The 20,173-nt window shown below is 41.4% G+C and overlaps 1 protein-coding gene across 1 annotated transcript in view; it reads right to left on the reverse strand.

Annotated features, from left to right (window-relative positions):
- FRAS1 (Fraser extracellular matrix complex subunit 1) overlaps nt 1-20,173 on the reverse strand; it is a 471,586-nt gene that overhangs the window by 76,092 nt on the left and 375,321 nt on the right. The window contains exons 39-47 of the mRNA XM_082632535.1: nt 15,758-15,906; nt 15,409-15,571; nt 13,066-13,201; nt 9,237-9,427; nt 7,862-8,015; nt 6,378-6,641; nt 4,347-4,535; nt 2,808-2,927; nt 2,352-2,531 (exon numbers count right to left, since the gene is read on the reverse strand). Of these exons, the coding sequence (XP_082488661.1) occupies nt 2,352-2,531; nt 2,808-2,927; nt 4,347-4,535; nt 6,378-6,641; nt 7,862-8,015; nt 9,237-9,427; nt 13,066-13,201; nt 15,409-15,571; nt 15,758-15,906 (1,546 nt within the window). The remainder of the gene's footprint in view (nt 1-2,351; nt 2,532-2,807; nt 2,928-4,346; nt 4,536-6,377; nt 6,642-7,861; nt 8,016-9,236; nt 9,428-13,065; nt 13,202-15,408; nt 15,572-15,757; nt 15,907-20,173) is intronic.

Below are 20,173 nucleotides of genomic sequence, written 5' to 3' on the forward strand. Positions count from 1 at the left end.
CATGGATTAGGAAGTCAAGCCTGGTGGGAAAGGGCAGGTGAAGGAAGCGCCCCTCCCTCTGTTCCGGGAGGCTGCTTTCCCAAGAGGAGGGAGAAGTGTGATCCCCTATGGGTGGTACCCTGAGCAGTGCTGGCCTGGTCTTGGCACCCAGGATTTAAGTCCAGTGAAGGCTGAGACTGCAAAAACAGAAAAAGCGAATCTGGGGCAGCCTCACACAGGACTTAACACAGCCTGGGCGTCAGAGAAGAGCCAGGGCTGGGACGTACCAGCAGCTGGCAGTGCCCTGCGTGAAGCTCCAAGCCTTTTGGAGCTCTGTGCAGTGTCAATGCAGTTGCCCAACACAACAGCCAAGAGTCTGCCCTTTCATCTTTGGAGAGATATAATCAGCAACCTGACAGAATTCTGGCAGAAGCAACTAGCTCATGAATGATTTATCAGGTATCTCATGCAGCCAAGGTCTTGGGAGTGTTGATCTGCATACTGCCCCCAGGAACTCTGGGACGAAAGGGGAGGGCACTGGCTTTAATTTGCATTAGGGATTTTGGCCAATCTGTCCATCCTTCCCCATGCCCTCCCACCATACACATAACTCCCTCCTCCACCATCACGCTGGACCCAGACACGTTCACCCCCACTGGCTCCCCCTCCAGTGTGGTCCTCCATGCATCTCCACTCTCCCCCCAATTCACTCTGCCCCAGCCATACTGGTCTCCTTGCTGCATCTGTAATGTGATAGGCCTGGCTGATCCCACTCAGGATGTTGACACTCACCAATCCCCTGTCTGGAATGCTCTATCCCTTACATGTCGGCATGGCTGGCTCCCTCACTTTCTTCAGATGTCTGCTCATATGTCATCTTATTGTTACGGAGGTCTTCCCTCACCTCCTTGCTCCCTGCACCCCAAGAACGCCCTCATTTCACCCCCTAACTCATCACCATTGACATATGATATATTTGCTTGCTTGTTTGCTTACTATCTGATTCCCAGCATCAGGGCAAGTACTTTCTCTGTTTTGCTATTTCTGTGGTTGAATGAATGAAGAATCTGTAACCTGAAATCCAAAGAAAACAATGATCTAAATTTCCTGCAAGCTGACACTTCTTCTACGATGGACCAAATAAAGACAATTCTACCTTTAGGTTGTTTATTCAGCAAATATCTCTTATCCCTCACATCCATTCAAGCTGCCAAGTTCTATAGGTTCTCCTCCTGAAATTAACTGCTTCCTTCCTTCCTTCCACCATCTACTGTTTACTGGATACTTACGAGGTACCAGGAATAATCTCTTATATTATTCTCATTTTACTAGTCCCACTGCTGCCCCTCCACATGAAGCCTCACTAGCTTGCATCTGGCCAAATGAGAAACTTCCTACCCAATGGCACTGCCTCCTTTTTCTTTCAGTTCATCCTTTTGGACCCTAGATGAATTTCCCTTCCCCTCCCTGTTCATAATTCTGCAGTGGCTCCCTATTGCCTATTGAATTAAATAGGGATTACTGATCGCCACTCTGAAGACCCTCCATAAAAATCTCAGTCTACCCATGAGCCCAATCAACTACTATTTTCAGAATATATGCTTTAGCAAAACTGGCCCTCTCATAATTTTTGGAATGTGCCCACATGCTCTTCCTATCTCTGGAAATAACACAATTTCTGTCAGCCCAAATTCTATCTTTCAAGTGCACTATTAAATGCCACCTTTTTGCACCTTCACACCCGATGTAGCCTCTTTCACTTTTGAACTCCTATGATAGCAGGTTTATACAGTTCTTAAAATACCTGCTATCTTCTTCCCTTATGTATGATTATATGCAGAGGTTCCTTATCTTATCCAATAGAGGACTCTAAAGGTTGTGGCTATATTTTATTTATCTTATTTTTTTTCCTCTGTAGCAGCTAAACCAAGGTCTTACTCAACATGCATGCTCACTTGCTATTTGTTTTTTTCCTTTTTTTTTTTTTTATGGCTCACAGGCTCAGCCGCTCTGCGGCATGCGGGTTCTTCCCAGACCGGGGCACGAACCTGTGTCCCCTGCATCGGCAGGCGGACTCTCTACCACTGCGCCACCAGGGAAGCCCTCACTTGCTATTTCTTGAATTCTAGTTATGGAGCCAAGACTGTTTATATCAAATTGTAATTTTTAATTCAACTTCCAGTAAGTAATTATTGAGCATACTTTGTTCTAAGTATAATACAAGGCAGTATATAATGGTCAGAACTAGTGATGCCAAAAATAAATACTAACAAAGGCAGATTCAAGGTGAATGTGTACACATAGTGTGGCTGCCCCCAGCGCTTCCTAAATCCCAGCTTTTGGTTTGATGAAGTCAGAGATGATGGGCTTACCTGGTGATGCTGTGTGTTCCAGGTGGCCCAGCTGGGGCTCTCTGGTGATTCTGTAGATCAGTTCTGCAGGCTCCGTCTCGTGGTCAGTGGCAGAGAGCTGCAGAGTGGTGATTTTCTTCACCGAGTTTTCATCCAAGACCAGCCCTTTATTGGTGGTGATGACTGGTGGGGATTTGTCTTCTGAAAATATCAGAAAGAGTGATTTGAAATGGGATCATTTTTAGCCTTCTTTCTTCAATTCTGGGCCTGGTATCCAGGGGTAAGATCAGAATAGTCTCCAGGCCTGTCCCTCAGAGAGCATATCAAGGAGCCACAGCTTCACACAACAGACAGGATATGATTCCAGATTTCCACATGAGCACATAAAGGAAAGGCTCAAGCCTCAAGGTGAGCACAGTGTGCACCATACGACCTCAGAACTGCTGGAGGACTTTTAGAAACCCAGTGCTGCCTTACCCAAAACACTGATGGAAAATGACTGGCCAATCAATTTGTTGCCTTCTCCATCAACCACATCAAATTTAAAAGCAAAGCTCCCGCCAGATTCTCCTTTTCCATGACTGTATTCTACATGGCCTGTAACAAGGACAAGAAAATCAAAATTTGCTATTAGTGTTTTCTGCCCTTATTTCTGAAATGTCAGGTGAGAATTCAGTTGGTATTCACACCAGTGAATCAATTAACCCCTTCTCACTTAGACATTGCTTTTGACATTTTAATCTAATATTTTCATTTCCTCCCTTTCATCTCCCACTAGCAACTTCCTCATCATCAGCGACTCCATCATGATAAAATCATCCTAAGTAGCAAGTAGCATTGCTTACAGTTGAGGTTTGGCGTCTGTGGAAGACTCTAAAGAAGTCTCATGAATAACTAGATCAGCAAAACTGCCCACGTGGAAAATGTGCACTGACCGGACCCACATCATTGGTGTGACCCTGTTAAATATCCATGTCACAGGGCAAGAGGACAGAGAGCTGCAGCCCACATTCTCCCAGAAGCTGTCACTCCCATTTCCCAGTACAGCCTTAATTCATTTTAGGAAAGACAACAGATATAACCAACGAACAAAGAAATAGATGAACAAAATAAATAAACTCTACCTAGAAGTCAAATGGATCCAAAGGGGAAAATGCAATATATTACATTTTTGTTAACCCACAGCATCACTTATAAGTACCTAGCAATGAAAAGATAGCCAAACATCTAGGAAGAGGTGCCTGCTCTCATATTCTAAAAAGGGACACTGAGGCATGGAAAAATTAAGGACTTATTCCATTCCCTTCACTAAACATGTCTAATGAGATTTTGGCTGCTATCAATTTTGGGCGTTAGTGCAGACGGGACCTTCTGCTCCTAGGGGGACACATTTCCACCTCTAAATGGAACTGCACATCATTACATGACGTTGGATTACTTTCCTCCCACATATGTAACTTTCTTTCCTTTTTTACCCCTGAAAGCACTGTACAGTAACTATGTAGCATTTAACATTTATGCTTTTACATTACATCAGCATTTCCTGGAGGAGGGATGAGCTATGTAATCTCCCTCAGGCAGCTCCAATTTATGCCCTTCCATTTTGCTTAGTTCATTAACTTGTGCTCTTTGGGGAGCTGGAAAGAGATATAAATTGTTCACCTAAGGCAGGCATACTTTTCACCTTAATCCATCCCAACTCACTTCTTTTTCCTCTCTCTCTCACACACAGTTTTAGCATCATAGCAAGTCAAAATGATTTTTTCATCTATAATAGCCTCCAATTTCATCAATGCTATGTCAAAGCATGAACACATTTTAGCCAAGAAGGAGAGTTTTTTGCAAAACCAAAAAAATTGAGGAAACAAGAAAGAATAAATGAAGCTATAACTCAGCTCTTAATTCAAAACAGAAGTGCTCAGTTTGCTGCCATAGGCTACAAGGCACTTAACTCTCATTTGACTACTGGGGGTGGAGTTTCTGGAAGCGTGGGCTGGCAAAAGAGAAGCAGCTGACCTTGGCTGATATCAGCCTGGGTGAAACTTTGGATGGGGCCTTTAACGGAGATTTGCTCCAGGCTGTCATGCTTTACCAACTGCAGGCGCCCTGTACCAGGATCTTCCTTCAAGATGTACATCACCTGATGGTCATCTGAGTCAGTATCTGTCACTTTCAAGTGCTGTTCTGTGATGGGTGCTACGGACCCTGGAAAAGAATGGGATAGATTAGGTCATTCCCCATCATTGCTTTTGAATAAGATGTCAAATGATTTTAGGAGACTGGAGACTAAATTAACACACACTCCCTGGTCTAAAGAAGTATCAGCTGCCTGCTCTTCTGTTTCCAGCTGAATAAAGTTTAATTTCCATAAGTGAATAGTTCCAACTTCCCAATTTGCTAATCACTCCTTGAGTTTAGATCTGAGCCCCTTTTCTCTTCTGATCCACTGTCACTCTCTACCTGTGCTCACCCTACACCTGTGACCTTTCAGTTAGTGTCTAGATCTATGTAATAACTCCTAGTTCTGTGATATAAAGGATTCCCAGACCTATGATGAAACCTGCTTGGACCTAATTTATTTACTTAAGGATCACCAAATCATAAAAAAACAGCTTTACATAAACTCACAGACATATCTGTTGCCCTCTCAGGCTGGATAGTCAGAATCATTGTTCCTCAAGACAGAATATATGGTGAGGGTTACAGAGCAGGGAGACCTGAGCGCTGGGCCCTGGAAGGCTTGCACAGGTATTGGGGACGGAGACAAGGCACTGCCTCCTGGAAAACACGTCTTCTCAGGGTCTTCCCCCTCGCTTTCCTCTCCAGCCATTTTCTCACATTAAAAATAGTAAATTCTGATAAAGTAGGTCCTAGTCACTCATGTGTAATACATCCTAGTGTTTGGAGTGGCAATCCACCATGGGCCCTGAGTGTCCCTGCGTGTTCTTGCTGGGTAATGCCAAGAATGCAGGGCCTGACCACTCGTTACTCAGGCCATTCTCAGCGAGTAACCCTGAGGGACAAAGATCAGGCTTGCTTATCGCTACTAAACATGGGGAGTTCCCCAAGCTCAGTGTTCCTCTTCTGTAATGCATTACACTGCACACGGAGGTATTCATCTGGGCCCTCCGCATCACCCCCATGGGACTTGGAGGGCATTGCGAATAGATGCAAAATTGCTCTTGGCAATGCTGCCTTCTGTGCTGTCACAAAGTACTTTGTCTCTGACCAAGGAATCTCGTGTCTTCTACGAGCATCCATGAAACAGTAAGAGGATAACTTATTAGCTTGTAAGTAGGGCAAAGTTAAGTCCCATACCTAATACTTGAGACCTTTGGGAATCTCCAAAATTTCAAATACCATTATACCATATATTTTTCACTACAAAATACATATGAAACTAAGAATAAACAAGCAAATGGAACTCCAGTGGGACACAGATGCTCTGTGGAAAAAAGCCCACTCTCTAATTAAGTAATTCTCTACTGCAAACTGGTTCCAAGACTGACATGTGTCACAGGTTCTTCAGTGTTGCTTATCCATAAGTAAAATTGTGAATATTAGACCCTAGAACACCATAACTAATGGTTCTCAATTATTTACATAACCTCTCTTAGGGCATGATGACTTCCCAATTGCCCCTCCATGCCTTTTTTGTTTGTTTGTTTGTTTCAATAAGCATCTTGAAAATCCTGCTAGATTTTGTTGTTTGTTTCCATGGGGTTGGTTGGGCAGTACCAATGTTCTAAGAGACCTGGGCCTAAAATAGTTGGATAGATGAAGATTTTTGTGGACCTTGGGAATACTATAAGCCCTTCTCAATCTTTTCTCAAATTCACAGACAGAGGTTCAAAGAACTTCAGAGGTTTCACATTTGTCATTCACAGCTCTTAGTGTCCCCCAAACGACAGTTCTCCCCAACACTAGTCTCCCCAGATTCTTCACACCCAGTTCAAGATCCTCCCATAGAGCTGAGCTGACATGGAAGGAAGTACTGTACACCAACAAAGAAGAAACCACGGCCACTCTCTTCCATCCCTGTGGTACCTGCTGACAGCTGGAGGCCTTGGTTTACAGCCAAGTGGGGGGTATCACCTGTAGGCAGTTCTATGTATATCTCCATCCTCCCTGTGTCTGTGTGGAGTCCATCAGTGAGGGAGAACCAGAACTCATCCACTGCCACACCAGGACCACCAGGCATGTACCCAACCAGCCCGGCCAGGATATCCTGGTAGGTGAAGGAGGAGCCCTGGACCAAAACCCTCCCATTCTCCAGAGGCTCAGAAGCAGTTTGCCTCCGGAGCAGATGACCTGAGGAAGGAAGCGAAAAAAAGAAAGAAAGAAAGAAACAATGGTAGAGTATATATGGCACCAAAACATTGTCTGATTTTGTCAACTGCTTGAGCCTGGGTAGAATGCCAAGGCCCTCAGAGGCTCATGGTGGCACATAAATAAATGACCAACAAATCAGCATTTTACATAGAAGTACAGGGTGCTGCTCTATGGCTTCATCTCCAAATAAAGAAGACAGAGTTCTGCTTTTCCTGGTTAAAAACCTCTTAAGGAGACACAGATGGATATAGCAATATGGTGGCTTAGGAATCAAATCTCTCTCCATGAATTCAAACTCACTTCATTATCTAAACCTTATTTTCACCTTCTGCAAGGTGAAAATAGCACTCTCCACTTGCTGCCTTCCGCCTGGGGCATCTGGGGTGGGAGAGAGGAATATGTTTTAAATTCCTTTTAAATTCAGAAAGACACTAAGCATCTTTGGGCTGAGGCATATTTTTCTGTTTTCAAGGTCATGTGTACCACAAAGGGACAGTTAAAGTGCTTCATTAAAGAAAGTGAAAGTGGCTGAAGGCAAGCTAAAAGGCAATGACCAACAACCTCACCTGCTAGCTCTCCATCAATAACAGTTTCATCTTCAAAAGGCCAATAGCCATTAGGATGGACTAAGATACCACTTGGGAGAAGAAAGTTGCAGAGCTTTAGCTAATACTAGGGGGATGGCACTTAGAAAAGAAGTACGAAGAAGAGCCCCATGGTGGTTCTCTAAACTTCTGGTTTAATCAGGAAAAGTGCTTTCTTTGCAAAAGGAACAAGCTCATAAAGATATCTACCACGCCTCTAACCTGAAGTGAACACCTTTTGTGATTAATTTCAAGGCTGCTATGCTGTTCCTTGCATGCAGTGGCCCAGGATGATCAAGCAATGATGCCTACTCTGAGAAGAGGATGTGCAGTTTCTGAAAACTTGTTTTGCCTGAGGTTACATAAGAAAGCAAGAAAACAGCTGAAATTGAATTTCAGAGACACCAATTACCCAGGATTCAGGCTTTCAGAGCAACCAGAGTCTACTGTGACCCCAAAGAATATTAGCCAGCTGTGAATTTGATTATACTTTGATGCAAAGAATGGACTACACACCAGCAAGGCAGAGGAATGATCAGCTGAAATCTATGTGTTTATTCTAATAACCCATCCGGCACCTCAATTAAGAAGCTTCCCATAGCAGTTGTGTCCTACCATGGCCAGGCTTTTTTGTCAATACAAAAATCAGCTCGTTATCTGGAGTGTCCAGGTCCTGCAGGCTCAGAGAAGAATTGCTTATCACCACTCCCGAGCTCAGCTGCACGCCAAGGGGCCGCAAGGTCATCCTGGGAGGCTCGTCATTCTTCCTCTGATTAAAGCATAAAATATTAGGTCTCACACAGATACTGGTTTAAGAAGAAAAAAATAACATGCATTATTCAGAGAAAGTAACACCACCACATTAACTTTCACTACCGAAATAGCATGCAACATGTCACTGTCTTTTATTGTTATTATTATTATTATTGAAATATAGTTGTGTGAGTTTCAGGTATACAGCAAAGAGGTTCAGTTATATAGATATATTTTTCATATTATTTTCCACTATAGACCGTTATGAGATATTGGATATAGTTCCCTGTGCTATACAGTAGGTCCTTGGTGTTTATTTTATGCATAGTAGTTTGTATCTAATATGTCACCATCTTTAATTCCCACTCAAAATGGTTAGGTTGAAAGGCAAGCAGGTCACACAAACCAAATATCCCCTTGAAAAGACACTGATGGACATGCTACGGAAATCTTCTCAGGTATTTTCCATAGGTACAAGGATGACATTTTCCAGACCAAAAATATGGACATGTGGTTAGATAAGTATATTTGGGGGATAAAAGGGCACATTATTTGAAATCAGAACAGTCTTAGAAGCCTAAGCATGGCACAGTACCTGTAGGAGAACACATATTTGAAACTGTGGGTGTCTAAAGATATCTCCTTGACCCCCCCATCCTCGTGCCAGCACCCCTCAACCACTGTCCCTGAAGGGCGCCGAGGGTGCCATGTTTTATTTTCTCAAGGCAGAGGGCATTCCATTCTGATTTTTATCTTTTATCTCTCTCCCTGGGGTGACAGAGCAAGCCTCTGTAGTTGCTCAAATGAGCATAAATACAGCATCGAGGAACACATTTCTTTCATGATACAGTGTAATGAATAAATGCACTAAAAATATAAGAAAAGGCAAGTATGCACATAGAACCACACACAATAATTTCAGGGAAAAATAAGCATATGCTATTTTTCACCTAATATGAGACTGGCAAGGTTTCTCTGTCTGACCCTCACAAACTGTTTTCACACAGAACAGATAGATTTTACTCTGAAATGGAAATTCCGATTTCCAAGTCAGACCATCCCCAAATGCCAGCCTTAATTCTACAAGTTTCCTAAAGGTCAGGGTTATATTTTAAAAACTGACCTCTAAAATTCAAGGTCAAACCCAATTTTCTTTGCTTTTGAGTTCACATAAAGCTATCTAATGGTGGGATATTGGGGTCAAAGGCCCAACTTATCCAACTTCCAAAGTCTTTACCTCGATGGTGATGTTGATGCTGTGGATTTCTGATCGACTGTTTCCATCACTTACATAAAAACTGAAAATATCATGGGTTGGCTCAATGCTTTCATGAACACTCTGAAAGTAGTAAATGTAGTTTTCCAGAACATCTTGAAGAGGGAATGATGCTTCTAGGTCACTGGTAGTTCCAGGGCCAAATCGATCACCTGCATCAACAGCAAGAGGGAACTTTTACCTTGATCCATCAATTCCTGCTTCCTGGGCTGAACCAGAAAGCCTGACAGCACTATCAACAGAAGAGGAAAATATGTTTGAGAATAAAGGTGGGAGAGTGGAACTGGAAGACTTGGGATGGGATCCCAGTTTCCCCACTATTTTTCATCTACAAATGGGAATCAAATGAGATAACATGTATGAAAGCACTGTGAATGTTATTATTTCAGAGCATAGAATCAGTGGTTGTTTTGTTAGAAATATTTGCTAAAATAAGTCATGGGACAAGTATTGATACAATAGTAAATGTTTTACCTTAAGCTTTAGTCAATGTCAAAACCACTCTGCAAGGGGAACCTTCTTTCTTTACACAAGAAAAGGTTAACTGCATACCTTTTTATCTAAGAAGCATCTCCTTAAGCGTGTTTTCATTTGACTATTCAGTTCCTTAAGGAAACCTCTGCATGGGCTAGTGCTCGGCCCCTGGGATGGTACACCAGGGCTACTGTGATGCTCAGGGACCATCCAGAGCTCGGGTGCAGTTCAGGTACTGAGATGCTCAAGTACCATTCAGAGCTCCATAGAAAGTGCTGGCTCTGGTTACCTCTTCTTTTCATCCCAACCCCAAAGGCCAAAGCTAAGAGTAAGCACTGTCGAAATGATGGATGACTTGTCTCTTACTTGGTCTTAGTCTCTGTAATTGATTGATTTTAAATTGTTACATTTTCTTCTAAAGAGAGGAGGAAAAAGAAACCCCTGTGTCTTCAAACACTCCCTGGATATACATCAACAAAGAAAAGTGTAGATAGAAGATCTGAAAGTGATAAGGCTTTCTCTTTCCCTCTTTCATGGTCCTCTGCAAAGATTAGGTCATATATTAAAAGGCCATTGACTTCCTAGATTGCAGACAGGGTCATTTTTCGTTTACCTCCCAATGTAAAGACTAGGAATGAAAATGCTTCACTTATAATTTGTTTGAAATAAGAATTCAAGACAAATATTATTTTTTTCAATGACATGAATTTTCTTAAATTTTACCCCTCAGATATGATTCCTCTTGACACCAGAAGAATAGAGGGCTCTAAGTGACCAGTGACCTGATAAGCCCTAGGGCATACAGTTCAGGGTTTCCAAAAGGAATTGCTATAATTCCTTCAAATTTTATTTTCTCTTTCCTTTGATCACTGTAAATATAAGAAATATAGTATCTTTATTTGGGTCAAAAATAGCCTAAGTAAATAGTGCCTAAAAATACACTTGAATAGAATAATGACTTACTTTCTGTCTTAGAAAACAAGCTATTCAACAAGTGAATCTGCTACTGAAGCTTTAAGCACCAGTCCTTTCAATTGTTAAAACGGCACCTTCTGTTTTTTCACATAAATCACTCTCATTAATATTCTTCCTTGCCTTCTTAAACAGAATATACTATGTGCAAATTAAATAGTTCTTGATGTGTGCAGGCTATCATCATGAACATCTATTACTGCATTGCACTGGAACACAGTGATGCCCGACAGGTAATCAAGGTGGGCCCTGCCCTGGCTGTGGTGGTACTAAAGGAATGTAGATTATCCATTCTGTTAGATTTCATACCAGACAATATGATTATTCTATTTCTTCCATCTTGCCGGTATGAACTTAAAGCTACTTCTTCTAATGTTTTAAAAAAGATGTTCTTCCGATCAGCTGAATTCTGAATCTAGGTAGATAGTTTCATATGTATAAAACAGACTTGGTTCTGAACTCCCATGGAGCAAAGGGTGGGTCCTTATGCAATGTGCCTTGGAACAATTATTTGCCCCCCGAACGTCTTTTCCTTACTTCCAGGTTCATACTAATGTAGAGCAATGGTTTTCCAAGTGTGGACCAGCAGTAATGGCATCGCCTGTGAGCTGGTGAGAAATGCAAACGCATGGGTCTCAACAGCCTCCTCAAACAGGAACTCTGGGGTTGCTGCCCAGGAAACTGTGTTTGCACAGGCCCTCCAGGTGAGTCTTATGCACATTAAAGTCTGTGAACCACTTTAAGAGAGGCTGAGGCTTGCCAGAAATTTCACTTCTGCGTGTACTCCAGGTTAGCATAAAACAATGTTAAAAAAAGCTTAATAAGAGGGCTTCCCTGGTGGCGCAGTGGTTGAGAGTCCGCCTGCTGACGCAGGGGACACGGGTTCATGCCCCGGTCCGGGAAGATCCCACATGCCGCGGAGCAGCTAGGCCCGTGAGCCATGGCCACTGAGCCTGCGCGTCCGGAGCCTGTGCTCCGCAACGGGAGAGGCCACAGCAGTGAGAGGCCCACGTACCGCAAACAAAAAACAAAAACAAAACAAAACTAAGAAAAGCTTAATAAGGAATCACCTGGAGAGGAGAGAAGGCCGGGGGCAACCATCCTTTCATGATTCCCCACCTTTGCTTGTGCTCTTCCCTCTGTGAGAAATGCCATTTTCCCTCTGCCCACAGCAACTCCCACTGACACTTCAAGTTCCAACTCAAATGTTGCTTCCTCCGACTTTCTTGCCTTTACAGGCAAAAGTAACTGTTTTGTCCTATGTCCTTTCTCAGTGCTTTCCGCCTTTCCCTGTTCTGGCGTTTCATGATTGTAATTTATCAGTCTTCATATCTGTCTCCCACTCGAGGCAGGGGCTGCACCTTATTCATCTTTACATCCACTGTATAAACATTTGTTGAGATAAATCTAACTCAGCAATAAACAAATCTAAGAGCACACACTGAAAGGCAAGATGGGGAAAAGACTCAAGATTTTCTATAGGAAAACATGACCCCTGCTAAATGAGTTTCCGGTAACCAGGCTCAAATCCCAGGCACCACGCTGGGCACAGACGCCTTCACTGGCCTCTCTGTGGGAGCTGCTAGCTGCACACCAGTTAGAGCCAAGTGCTGGCGCTCAGGACTCTCACTGCGGAGGCAGCAGCATGGTCACCTGGCAGGAGCTGTCTCAACTGCCCGTCACTGTGGTCGCAGCGGACCCGTGGACGGTATCCACCCTCTCCCCTCCCCTTCTCTGTGATAATCACCAAGGGCAGTGGGTCCAGGGTAGATGGGGGGGGGAGGGATGTAGAGGAGAGGGTCACAGAGAGACAAGCATGCATTTCAATTCATGTCATATCCTTAGAAAAAGCAGCGACGTAAGCTATGGTTCAGCTAAACTGCAGCTGCCTCACAATAAAAGGACAGAAAATTTTATTTCCTTGACACTCAATTCCGAGAGCAATCCCCAAGCCCCTGTGTCCCCATTGCTGGCACTCCAAATCCCCTCACCCTGCTCTAGTTTTTCCCATAGCACTGATTGACCTCCTGACGTCTTACACAGTTTTTTCATTTATTAGGTTTCTTATCTGTCTCCTCCCACCAGGATCTAAGGCACCATGAAAGTAGGGGTTTCTGTCTGTTTTGTTTACTGATATATCCCCAGTGCTTAAAAGAGTGCTTGGCATACAGGAAACACTCAGTTTTCATAGAGTCAGTGAAACCTTCCCTACTTCCATTTCTTTGAAATGGTTCCATTTCCTCTTTAGCTCTCCATATCCAGGTTAATTGCAGACATTTACGCACCTCCACGCTCCCTTCTCTCCAGGTCTGGAACAACTCTAGAGCCAATCTACTGCTGTTACCTGTCCCCGTGTTCTCGATGCAGCCGTACTTGGGCAGGGCACTTAGTTTAATGATGGCGTCACCCTGGAGGCTGTCCTGATCATCAGCAGCAAAGAAATGGTGAAATGAGAGTGGGGCTCTCCCTCCCTCGTCAACCTAAGAAAGAAAAGATTGGAGAGAGTCCTTGGGCGGTTGCACGTAACTGCAGTAAAAGGAACTGAATTGAAAAGAGTTGCCTGGGGTGACCTTCCAGTACCAATTCCACTTCTTTGAAGAGGCAGATCTTCTACGCACAAGATGAGGAATGTTTGAGCTGCTGGGACTGGGCAATCCTTCAGCGCCTCTCGAAGCTACGCTCAGACATGGTGACTTCCGTGTTTCCCTTCAAAGTGGTGCTTCCTTCCATGATGGATCTGGTTGTAAAGCAGCTCTGGCCCATTCTAATCACCTACCTTGGAACAGCTGCACGACAGGATGGCTGCCTTCCTTCCGTATCAATGTTCAAAAGCCCGCAGCTACAGAATGATTCATCCAGTCCTCCCTTGGATACTATGAAGGTAGCTCTGTCCTACAGGAGTTCCCAGCAGGAAGTCCCATTTATCCCATGATAGTGTATGCTTATAGGTGTGCAGGAAGAAAGGGCTCACCATACCTGAAAGCTAGTGCTTATCTTACTGTCAAGGAGGAAAATAAATCGGTTATGAGTAAAAGCAGTTGCTCCAGCTACCTTTTTCCTTTAGGGCCCTGTTTTGTATGCTTACTTTGCAACCTGACCCTAGTGTTTTTTGCTAGTTTGCTGGATATGAAGCCGCTTACTTCTGAATGACTATTGGCTAAATATAGGAAGATCTACAAGTTACAAAGTGGAAGATCACCCTGACTCTGGGAATGGGGAAGGTCAAAATGATTGCCCCGAAGTGTGGACATGAAAAAAAAAATGGGTGGAATATCAGAGCCATTTAGAAACAACTCAGTTTTATGAATTTTCAGTTGTTCAACAAAACCAGGAATCCTGAGTTTTTGGCATTATGGTATGTACGTAGAGCAGAACAAGGAAAGTGAATTAACTTTTATGGAATCCCTACCATGAGCCAGTACTCTACTGGGGCTTTTTAGTGCTACTTTATTAATCATCAGAGTAATCCTTTATGTAACAGGAATAGTAACACTTTAAAAATGAGGAAATCGGGACTTCCCTGGTGGCGCAGTGGTTAAGAATTTGCCTGCCAATGCAGAGGACACGAGTTCGATCCCTGGTCTGGGAAGATCCCACATGTTGTGGAGCAACTAAGCCCACGCACCACAACTACTGAAGCCCGTGCGCCTAGAGCCCAAGCTCCGCAACAAGAGAAGCCACCGCAATGAGAAGCCCGCACACCACAACAAAGAGTAGCCCCACTCACCGCAACTAGAGAAAGCCCACGTGCAGCAATGAAGACCCAATGCAACCAAAAATAAATATAAATAAAATAAATAAATTTATAAAAAAATGAGGAAACTGAGGCTAAGAAAGATTATATAATTGATCCAAGGTCAGTCAGCTAGTAACAGAACTGGCACTTGAATTCAGGTCTAGGTAACTTCATGATCGAGGTACATTATATTTCACCTCCCAACGCCAAGGAGCTGTCAATATTGTTTACAGTGATAAGTATCAACTCCATTTAAGATGGGACCTGGGAGGCTTCCCTGGTGGTGCAGTGGCTAAGAATCTGCCTGCCAATGCAGGGGACACAGGTTCGAGCCCTGGTCCAGGAAGATCCCACATGCCGCAGAGCAATTAAGCCCGTGAGCCACAACTACTGAGCCCGCTCACCTAGAGCTCATGCTCCACCACAAGAGAAGCCACTGCAATGAGAAGCCTGCACACCGCAACGAAGAGTAGCTCCTACTCGCCACAACTAGAGAAAGCCCGCATGCAGCAAGGAAGACCCAATGCAGCCAAAAATACATAAATAAAATAAATTTTAAAAAAAAGGGACCTGGGGACACTGTCCATATCCCTATGTTTTAGTTGCTGCAAACATTAGACTATAAACTCCTCAAAGATACATTCCTACTCCTACTGCTATATACATCTAGCATAGTATACAAAATACTGTACACATCTAGATTTATGTCTGGCACAGAAATGCTTGTTGACTAATTAAATAATGTGGATATAATGATTTGATCTTCTGCATGTAATTATTTTCATACTTTTTGAAAAACTGATGCTTGAAAGCCATATGTATCTTGATACTATTGCCTAGATATTTGAGGGGAAGGACTTGACAGCCAATTTAGGTAGAAATCCTTCATTCACACTGCCACAGACTCCTGCTCTCTACAGCACCCACAGTTCATTGATCTGAACTGCTTACGGTGATAAGGTCAGCGAAAGCAATGACTTGGGGTGGATCCTTGACGGGAGTGATCACGATGGTAAACCTCTGATTGTCCAGGCGGTTGTGGTCCAAATCAGAGACAGAGAAGTGGAAGCTGTCAGTAACCAGATGACCACCGGTCTCAAATGCAGCTGAGTACCTACAAAGGCCAAGAGAAGAGCAGAATGAATGAACTACACCAACAGGTCAAGTAAGATGACTGAATCTTTGTTTAACAATGGGGCCAGAAGTAACATAATCTTTCAAGGGAGCTACTGGTTAGTTGCTTACATATTTTAATACAATTTAAACAAATTCTGTCACGTAACACCAGGTGGTTATATACCTAATTTTCTTGTTGTTGATATCTTCCATTGTGAAATTGGAAACCTCTGAGAGTTCTTCCACCTCAGGTCCTGAGGTTCTTAAGAGAGCACCATACACAGGCAGAGAACTTAACTGAATCCAGATCTCTGGGTCGGGGGAAGAGTCATCCTAATTAGGCAAATATGAGGCAAGACATGAATGCACGTTTGCAGGAATCAATATTTCCAGTAAAGATCTCGGGTGCTCCCTTCTCTACTAAATGGAAAAATCTCTTTCCCTTTGTGATAAAGCAACACCATTTAAACAGCATGAAAATCCCAGTATTTATTCCTCCTAAAATGTCTTTTTGATAATGTCTTCTTTGAAGAGTAGCTCAAGATAATAGTGGGAAATGCACTTTAGGTATAGAGCGTAAAACAAAGAGATGCCCTATGGTTACTATAAGAGCCACACAAGGTTTTGTTTTTATTACAAGCATCTAGTGAAGAGCAAAACACAGTCAGAAATATGTCATCCTTCTAGAAACACAGTTGTAGGATTCTTCTAGAGTTTCTAAGAATAGTTTGCTTTTTAGAAACAGGTAAAATTCCACTATAACATATGATAACAATTTTAAAATTCTGTGAAACAAAGAATGGAAGGTATTTAGCTTAGCCAAGGACTCACTTTAAGTAATATTTAACGTGATAAAAGTTTTAGTTTAACAAAAGAATTTAGGAAATTATGGATTTCATTCTACCTAGACCGAACCTATGGATGTTCAACCCCCAAGATGCCCAATATTAACAAAGACCATTTATTTCCCTTTCCTCTGCACTGTTTACTCAGAAATAAAATTGGCTTTCTGTGTTGCTACCTGGACAATAATTGAATGTCTTAATGAACAATTTCTTCTTTCTTCAAGGATATTTTTGGAAATATCTAGGAGGGAGGCAACAACTTCTTGGAAAGATTCCCTGAGTCATTCATCTTTTAGAGCAGCTGGCTGTGAACATGAGGGCACTTAACACTTTACCACAGCAACAATGAAAATAAATATTGCATAGCCAAATGTATTTTCACATGCAAATTTGCATGGCTATGTTGTACAGTTAGTTGAGGTATGAGATCAGGAATATGAGCACGGCTGCCTGGTGATCTGGGGCAGCAGGTTTTAGTCAGCTCTCATTTCTATCCCAGAGACCTTTGTAAGTTGACAGTTCAGAGCCTCAGTGAAAGATCATAGAATTTTCCATATTTCTTCACATCACTTGATAACAGCATGGAAGGAATCTCAAATTCATCGAAGCTGCAAAACTTCAGAAAATTTCCCCTAAATTTATACTTTAAAAGTTTCTGAGTTATCAAATACAATATGAAGGCTTCCAAAAAACTACTTCCTAATTTTACTGTGAGTATCCTCTGAGAGAGAATTTTTAGAAGACAGCCAAGAGTTCTAAGGTATTATCTTCTGAGATGGTGATAAACTACAAGGACAGAGCTCCTGGCTCTTGATTAGAATAAAAAGCTTCTAAATTCCACATTGGTAAATTTGGCAAAGAAATGCAAATTTCATGTCAGTCACAACACAACTTATAATTTTTCAAATCTCAAATGACTGTTGGGTTTGAAACAGTGTGAAATCAGTTGGATTTTTTTTTCTGAAAATGCTGTCATAATTTAAAGAAAATTACTATTTTGGGGTGTCCAAGATACCGTGGGTGAAAAATTCATAAGAATATAGACTTTGTTCTTATGTAATTTTTCTACTCAAAGACCTTCTCACCCATTTTGTATTCATTCCCTTTTTCATTTTCTTTTTATTATTTATACATTTATTGACCCAACATTCAACAAAGGACTAGAACTCTGATGATTAACATTTATGTATGAGCTCCTCTTTTACCCTGTCCCTGGGCCTACCATCACCCTGGATCTTGTTTCTTATTTCTTTGAATTTCTTGATATAGTTTGATATAGTATTATAAAGTAGCTTCAGTTTATTTTTAACTTAAGAAAAGGGAATTAGACACTCCTCTTGTGGAATTTATTTTTCTTTTTACTCAGTAGCAGACTGCTAAGGTCCATTAATGTTGTTCTGTGCAGCTATAGTTCATGTGTTTTGAGTGTTCTCTAATATTCCATAGAGTAAGTACACCACAAGATATCCTGTTGATGCTGATGGACATTTGGCTTATTTCAATATTTTTGCTATTATAAACAGACTACTGTTACAAATAGTATTGCTATAAACATTCTTGTATATATTCTTGTGAATATCTTGTGTACCTATGAAAGTGCCTCTTGAATAGGAATCTAGGAGAGGAACAATTAGGGTATATGGACATTCATCCTCACAAGACAAGGCCAAATTCTTTCCCAGAGTGGTTGTTCCAATTTACAGTTCCATTAGCAAAGAATGTCCTGTAGATCTATTTCCTCTCCAACATTTGGTATTTTCATACTTTAAAATTTTTGCCAGTTGAATTGGTATTAAATGGTATATAGTCTTAATTTGTTTTCCCGGATGTCTAAAAAGGTGAATGTCTCTCCTTATGTTTATTGGCCCTATGGGTTCCTCTTCTGAAATTCCTGCTGATGTCTTCTATTCATTTTGCAAATGGATTATCTTTTTCTTCTTGATTTGCAGACGTTCTTTATATTTTCTTTATTATTTTTGGTTATATGTGTTGTAAATATCTTTTTCCAACTTGTAACTTGTTTTTTTTTTGTATTTATGGTGTTTGGGAGAACATAAATTTAATTTTAATATAGTCAAATTTATCAATTTTTTCTTTATAGTTAGCACTTTTTGTTTCTAGTTTAAGAAATTCTTCCTTTTCCCAATATCATGAAAATATTCACCTATATCCTATAAAGAATTGTACACTTTTACTTATGACACTTAAGTACTTGATTTGCTACAGTTAATATCTGTGTAGGGTATGAGGTAGCAGTAGTCTTTTTTTAACATATGAATAGTAATTTTGTGCAGATTCATGTTTTAAATAGTTTCTCCTGTTTCCACTGATCTGGATTGCTATAGCTGTTTTATATTACAGTCCCAAGTGTGGGTCTGTTTCTGGACTCTCTAGTATATACCAGTGTATATTGCTTTAAACAGTGCAGGTTTATAATGAATCCTGATACCTACCAGGGCAAGCCCCTGCCCTCCTGTCATTCGTTTTCAGAATTTTGGCCCTTTGTTTTTCCTTCTATATTGTAGAATCAGCTTATCAAGATCATAAAAAGTCCACCAGGCTTTTGATTGGCACTCGACTGAATGGAAAGATCACTTGTGGGAGAATTGCTATCTCTTTGATACTAAATCTTCCTATTCGTGAATATGGCATATCTTGTCATTTATTTAGTGCTTTTTAAACGTCTGCCAATTAAGTATTACAATTTTCCCTGTAGAAGTATTGTCTTTTTTTTGTTAGATTTAGTCCAAAGAATATAATTTTTGTGATGCTATTATAAGTGGTATCATCTTTTTAGTTACACTTACTGGCTATTCTTGCTTATGAATAGAAATGCTATCGTTCTGTTGACCTTCTATCTGGCCCCCTGGTAAATTCTCCTTTTATTTCTAAAACTTTGTCAAGAGACTCCTTTAAATTTTCTTTATAGTCAGTCATAGCATCAATTTTGTTACATTTATACCTAATATGTGTTAAGTAATATTATTATAGATGGTATCTTATTTTGAATTAGTGTATTTTTGGCTGGTGCATAGAAATCTATTAGCTATCTAAGATTAATCTTATATCATCCTCTCCATATTACAAATGAGAAAACTGAGCCCTAGGGAGTTTAGTGACTTGTCAAGGGTTATTATGCTAGTAAAAGTGATGAGCTTAGATTGGAACCCATTCATTCTAACTATAAAACCCATACCTTTCCTTACTTGTTTTCTTGCAGTACATAACAAATTGTGTATAGGAAACCACCATTAAGAAGCAAATCACACAGAATCCCATTTTTGCCTTTTGCCTCTCCTGACAGCACTTAACCCTCTTGCAGTTCATGATACTCTAATTAAGAACAGGCTCACCTGTTCCTATCTTTTCATATTCTGCTCCATTTATGACCAGGCTTTCAGATGGCTTTTCCAACTTTTCTGGATGTTCACAGCAAACTCACTAACTATGAATGTCTAGAAAAATCTTCCCCATGACATTAAATACAAAACTCTTCTACAACCCTCAGAGAAAGTTAGTGTATAACTTAGCTAAGTCTTTAAAATATGCTACGCTTTCAGTGAGCTAGGATAATTCTTTTGGAGTCTTTCCGCTCTAGTGGGTAAATTCACATTCAATCAATTTCTGAAAATACATGTTCAGTTGCCAATGGGCTTGCATTTTGAACTGCAGCTTATAATATGCAGTTGACAGGAAGGAACTGCTCCTGGAATCCTATTTTGGTCTGTCAAACATTTTTCAAGCCTTGGTGATCT

Source organism: Mesoplodon mirus, assembly GCF_964341445.2.
Source record: "Mesoplodon mirus genome assembly, chromosome: 2".
Taxonomy (NCBI): domain Eukaryota; kingdom Metazoa; phylum Chordata; class Mammalia; order Artiodactyla; family Ziphiidae; genus Mesoplodon; species Mesoplodon mirus.